Raw genomic sequence first — 6137 nt, forward strand, 5'->3', positions numbered from 1 at the left:
CGCCCTGCCCTATGTTTCCTTGTTCAGTGGGACTAGGGGATGTCTCTTCACCTTCCTTGTGTGACTGCGGCTCCTAGACCATCACTCTAGGTGTGGGGGTGCCCTGATTCTCCCACTGTTCCCACTGATAACACAGGGCCTTCCACAGAGCGGAGGATCCATGAAGGTTTTTGGAATAAATGAACCAGTGAGCAGAGATTTCATTTATTACTATTTTATTTCTTCTACATCCTTGAATAAGCTAAGAAAATCCAAGTACATATCTTAATGTTACAGAATAGACTAAAAGTGAGAACTAAAAAGTAAACCACTTAATTTTTTTCTCTATTTTACTAAGTTCTTTCACATTTTCAAGGACATTCTTATTCTAATGCCATCTTATCTTATTACAGAGTACAAATAAAATGAAAGGTTTCCAGATTTGTCTTAAAATAGCAAAATTCTTTCTTCTAAACTTAAAAAAAAACACAAATGCTAAATGTGCCAATGTCATGCATAAACCTAGATTTTGAGAATAACAGACTTTCTAGTTGAGTAACTACATTTTAAAATGCCAAAAAAATAAAAGAAGATCAAGTTCTAAGTCACCCCAGTGGAAGAGAAACACAAAGATGCTATTTACTACGATTCCCTTGCCCCTAGTCTGTCCCTCTACTAGTTAGATCATTGACTGCCCTCTTAAAACACAGTGAAGAATCTGCCTTGGACTTCACTCAGGGCAGAAGCTGCTAGATGGGGCACTAGAACTTTCACTGGCCACAGCACTGGTATCATCCATGGTGGCAAGCCCAGATTGGGCTCTTTCTTCCTGCTGTCTCAAAGCCTCCTCATACCACAGAGGGAAGGCTCTAGGGTCACTTCCACTGATCTTAGCCAAAAACTCCAGGAGAGTCATCTTGTAGATCTCCGAGTGGGCCCGGGGACCCCACAGAAACTCATAGCGGGCCGGATCACTGTTGGGCACCTGTCGGTACTCGAAGTACTGCTCCTGCACCAACACTCTGGTAATAAGCTCCCTGGGCTCCCCATAGATAAAGTGCTCTGTCCCATCATATACCCCCATCACATTCAGCACTTCCCACACCTTCTCCTCAGAGACACAACCACCCTCCATAAAGATCATGCTCAGGATAACTATCAGAATACCATTCTTGGGCATGGTCTCCCCATCGCTCATCAGCCCATCGCAGGTGAGGCCCAGGGTAGTGACCAGGGCATAGGAGTCGTCGCTGGGGTCCACTTCCTTCACATCCACGCCAAACGCCAGCTGCAGGCACTCCGAGGCTTCTCTGAAGATCTCAGGGAAGTGATCCTGGTAATCTTTGATAACGACATTCAGCATTTCCGCCTTTGTGGTCAGCTCCTTAGTGCGATACTTGAGGAGCAGAAACTCTACCATATCAGCCACCCTGTCATCAATCACATTTCTGGGCAGGGACTCAGCATTTGGCAGAGCCTGAGAGGTGCTTGGACTCTCCTCTTTTTGGCTGCTGGGGCTATCCCCGGATTCACTCATTGGAGAGGCAACAGCAGTGGGAGAGAGAGAGGAACTTGGAGGGCTCTGTGAAGGACCCTGGGAAGGATCCTGGGAAGGACCCTGGGAAGGATCCTGGGAAGGACCTGGGGGCCCAGGAATAACATTAAGCTCCTCCCCTGGGGAGCTCGAGATCAGAGAATAGGAAGAGGAAGAGGAGGAGAAGGGAAATGAGGAGGAGCAGGTGGAGGATGAGGACGTATCCTCTTCCACAACTGCCAGAACGCTTTGGGCCTCACTGCCTTCCTCAAGCACGCAGCGCCGTCGCTTTGGAGCATGAGACATGATGACTGGTTTCCGGCAACAGACAGGAGTGTGGGCAGAGGTGACAGATGGGGGACCACGGGCCTGGGGGAGAGAGAGGATGAGAGCAGCTTCAGCTGAGAAACAAATTCTGGGTGGTATGACACAGGCCACTTACAGGTCTCCTCTCGAGGGGTGCTCTTGGACGGAACAGGGGCACTCCTCCTGGGCGGCCTGTCTGCTGGCTACCGGAAGGGCAGGGGCTCCCCAGGATGCAGTCAGCCCATCCTGAGGTTCTGGGGTTCACACGGTGGGGGGATTTGAGCCTTGTGGGTTCCCCTCTGTTCTGGGATAGGGGGCCTCTGGTGCACACTCAGGGCACCCTCCTCACCTTGACTCCTGGTTCTGCCTGGACCTCCTCTGCTCTCTGACCTCAGGACACCAGCCTCAGACCTCCACCTCCTGGTTCCTGGAGCTCCTGTGACAGAAATGGAGGGGACATCTCGGGGGTAGTCCAAAGGGTGGACTCTGTGAGGTCTCCCCAGTTGTGCACTGGGAGGTCCCATCGGGGTTCCCTTGTAGTGCCCACTTTTCCTCTGGCATGGTCTGGACCTTCCCCTTTGGGGGCCTGCAGGGAAACTCAGAACAAGACCTGAGTCTGAACAGAAAGCGCTGAGAGCCCCCACATGTGGCCGCACCTGCCCAGGGATTCCCACAGGTCCTAGGCTGGGGAGATGCTCGGTTCAACTCCTCCTCACCTCCCGCCTGCCCTCCCAGCACTGACCACAGGGGAGGGAGTCTGCTCAGTCCTCTCTTGGGGTCCGGGGAGTCCACCCTCTGTGGATCTGAAGCCTCCGCCCTCTGCCCAAACACCTCACCTTCTGAGACCCTAAGCCAGAGGTCAAGAAAATGCTCACCCTGGCTCACCCCGTTCCAGGGCCTCCATGAGCCCCCACAAGGGCCAGGATCCCTGCCTCCCTATTGTGGTATAACCACCTCAGTCATTCCTCACATGGAACCTAGACTCCAGGCAGGACTGGGGATTGTCCCGTCTGCCATTTTGAGACCCAGCAGCTTTCACAAGGTCTCCCGTCTCTGAGACCCCATGTCAGGAAATGCTGCATGTGGCCGTCCTGCCTGAGGACTACAAGGTCCCCTCTATTCAGGGGTCCAGCTCCCCTTAGTCCTCCCTCAGTGGTCTACCCCCCCTAGGGTCCTCCCAGGGCTGACAGCAGGGGCGGGAATCTGGGGTCCTCACCTTGACCTCTGGTAGGACCTGGGTTCTGTCCTCTCCCTACCTGAGGCCCGGTTCCTCACACCAAGTCCCCAGTCTCTCTGAGACCCACATGTCAGGAAGTCAGAAAGGCCTAATGCGCTCTTCTCACCTCAGGGGCTCCCAGCGCCGACAACAGGGTCGGGGATCTGTGGGCTTCCATCAGTCCTCCCTCGGGGTCCCCTCAGTCCTCCCTCAGGACCTTACCTTGTCTCCAGGCAGCACCCGGGATTCTCTCCTCAACCCAACTGAAGCCCCGTCTTTTATACCAGTTCCCCAGTCTCTCCAAGCCCCGGATGTCAGGAACTCCGCCCCCTGTGCCAGGTCCCCAGTCTGAGACTGGCTGTCAGGAAGCCCGCCCCCTCCAGGTCCTCAGTCTGAGACCCGGATGTCAGGAAGTTAGACCGTGTCTGTGGGCTCATTCTACTCCTGGGCTGCCCAGGGCCGACAACAGGAATGGGCTTCTCTCAGGTCTCCTCTGTCTGGGGTCCAGGGTCCCCTCAGTCCTCCCTCGGGGGCTTCAGCTTGACTCTCAGCAGAACCTAAGATCCTCCCCTCTGCCCATCTGAGGCCCCGGTCTCTCTGAGACTCAGATGTGAAAGTCAGGACTTGCTGCCAAGGTGCCTATCCCCCCCACATAGGCCTCCCAGGGCCAGGAATTTGGGGGGTCTCCTCTGTTTGGGGCCCAGAGTCCCCTCAGTCCTTGCTTAGGGTCCTCACCTTGACTCTCAGCAGGACATGGGATTCTCTTCTCCGCCCTGCTGAGCCCCCACCCCGTATACCAGGTCCCTGGTCTTTCTGAGACCTGGATGTCAGAAATGGATGATGCATGTGGTCATCCCACCCCAAGGTCCCTCAGGGTCTTCCTTCAGGTCCTTACTTACCTTCATGTCTGTCAAGGCCTGGGATTCCTCCATCTGCTGACTGAAGGATGCACACCCAAGACCAAACCAACCCTATTTCAGTATCCCAAGGCAAAGTGATGTAATACTAAATCCAGTCTGATGCCTGCGCTGACCGCACCACATCTGTTGGCGGATCCCCTCTGTTCTGGAGTCTAGTGTCCCCTCAGTCCTCCCTGAGGGTCCTCACCTCAAATACTGACAGTTCCTGGGTCCTCTCCTCTGCTTACCTGAGTCCAGCCCTGTCAGCTCGATGTCTTTCCTTCTTTTAGACCATTTCACCCAGCAGAATACAGAGGCCACCGTATCAGGCTACAGCTTGTTGGGGCCTCCATACACTGATAGCAGGGGCAGGGTGGAGCTGACCTCTGTTCTGAGGTTCAAGGTGCCTCCAGTCTTTCCTCAGGGTCCTTGTCTTGACTCCTGGCAGGTTCTGGAACTCCTTTCTTTGCTGATCTGAAGACATATCCCTCTATCCAAGCCTCACTTCCCTGAGACATTCATTTTCTACTTCCCCAGAAGGAAGTCAGAGGCTTCCATGTCCCTCTGACTTGGCACCTATGGGGGCTGACTGCAGGGACAGGGTAAAGCTGGGACCCCTCTCTTCCAGTCTGGGAGATTCCTTCATTGCTCCTTCAATATCCTCACCTTGACTTGTGACAGGGCCTGAGACTCTTTCCTCTTGTGAGCCTGTCCCCTTCCAGCCAAGGCTCTCACCTCTCTGATGACCCCCAGGGCATATCGAGGGAGGCTCACAGTCTGACAGCTCTGCCAGGGATCTCCCACAGCTGTTATCAGGAGTAGAGCTGGATTATCTGGACCTTCTGGGAGGATGCCCCGGCTCAGTCCTCACTTCTGAGGTCCTGGGTCCTTGATGAAATCCTGGCTGGGAGAGGCTCCTCACTGTCAGCTCCAAGCATTTGTCCAGCTGCATCCCTTGTAGAGAATGATTCTGCAACACGAACTAGTTTCTAGATAGGGAGCTGCAGTGCCCATGAGCATGGGGGAGAGTCAGAGAAAAAGCAACCTTTTCAATGGAATCTCTTGACCAGCCAGCCAGACTTCAGAAACATTTTGTTCTAAAAGATTCATTTTCTGCACAGAAGAGGCTGAGCAGCAGCATTTGGGGAGGTCCTGCTCATTTGAAATTATCTAACATTTCATAGTTCAGAGAACTGATTTTCATTTTCTTAACCCTCATTCCTAGTATATTCAAAAAACATATACATCTCTGCCAAGTGTATGTTTAGAATACATATAAAATTTCATGAAAGAATACCTACACTTATTGTGTGTGGATCGCTTTAATAGCTCCTATTCTATAATATCTCCAGTCCATTCTTTATCTTTTGTTTGGGAACACGTGTATACCCGTGGCGGATTCATGTTGATGTATGGCAAAACCAATACAATATTGTAAAGTAATTAGCCTCTAATTAAAATAAATAAACTTAAATTAAAAATATTATTTTGGAAAGGCCAGTCCTCAGTCTCTTGTCAAAAGTTCAGAAGTAACAGGAGTAGAAACAATGAATGGCTAAAGTAATAATTAGTAATAGTTTATTTTGCCCATGCCAAAAAGACAGTTTGAACACAGAGCATTCAAACCAAACATGGAATGAGGCTCAGGGGTATATCGTTATAAAGCTGCTTATACTGTGGGAAGGCAGTGACTATTCTCACAGTGGTTGGTTATAATATTTGAATTTCTTAAATGATAGGGAATTGGTTAGTGATTACCTCATATCAATTTGGGGAAACAACTGAAGTTTTGCTGATGATTTCCAGAGGCATAAGCAAGAAATGACCCAGATCAAGTTAGCCTTGCAATAAAACCTAAATTAAGCTTTGTTTGTATGACTAAATTGGTTTTGTCTGCTCAGGGAGTTTTTCAAGGCTAGTCTCTGTTTTTGATTGTAACAGACTAAAATGGTTTCAGGTGGTCATTAGCACAGGCTTTGGGGTCCTACAACCTCAGTCATCTCATCTTTCCAGCTGTCCTGTTACTATCCCAGAGCTAATGGTATCTGTGGTTAGAGGGCCTGCCTCTGGTTTGTGCAATGAAATAGGTCAGAAATTTAAAATCTTCTTCTCCTTACCCATCCTGCCATCTGCATCTCTGTGGCCTACAGCCCTTTTGCAACTTCCCCACTGCGCCCACCCTGCAAAACACAAGAACCAGCTC

The 6137-nt window shown here is 51.1% G+C and overlaps 1 protein-coding gene across 3 annotated transcripts; it reads right to left on the reverse strand.

Annotated features, from left to right (window-relative positions):
* Positions 1-204: 204 nt before the first annotated feature.
* On the reverse strand, positions 205-4873 carry MAGEA10 (MAGE family member A10). Of its 3 annotated transcripts, none has more exons than XM_061408858.1 (3): positions 4601-4873; positions 2169-2255; positions 205-1882 (listed from the first exon to the last, which is right to left on the reverse strand). In XM_061408858.1, the coding sequence occupies exon 3, from the start codon at positions 1817-1819 to the stop codon at positions 710-712; it is 1110 nt and encodes a 369-aa protein (XP_061264842.1). In that variant the 5' UTR covers positions 1820-1882; positions 2169-2255; positions 4601-4873; the 3' UTR covers positions 205-709. The 3 variants fall into 3 exon arrangements, with proteins under 3 accessions (XP_061264842.1, XP_061264843.1, XP_061264841.1); XM_061408859.1 differs by lacking the exon at positions 4601-4873 and adding an exon at positions 4183-4570; XM_061408857.1 differs by lacking the exon at positions 4601-4873 and adding an exon at positions 3258-3311.
* Positions 4874-6137: the final 1264 nt, after the last annotated feature.

Source organism: Bos javanicus, chromosome X (genome assembly GCF_032452875.1).
Source record: "Bos javanicus breed banteng chromosome X, ARS-OSU_banteng_1.0, whole genome shotgun sequence".
Taxonomy (NCBI): Eukaryota; Metazoa; Chordata; class Mammalia; order Artiodactyla; family Bovidae; genus Bos; species Bos javanicus.

Excerpts from the sequence above, each read along its gene's own strand:
- MAGEA10 (XM_061408858.1), bottom strand. The coding sequence starts at position 1,819 with ATGTCTCATGCTCCAAAGCGACGGCGCTGCGTGCTTGAGGAAGGCAGT.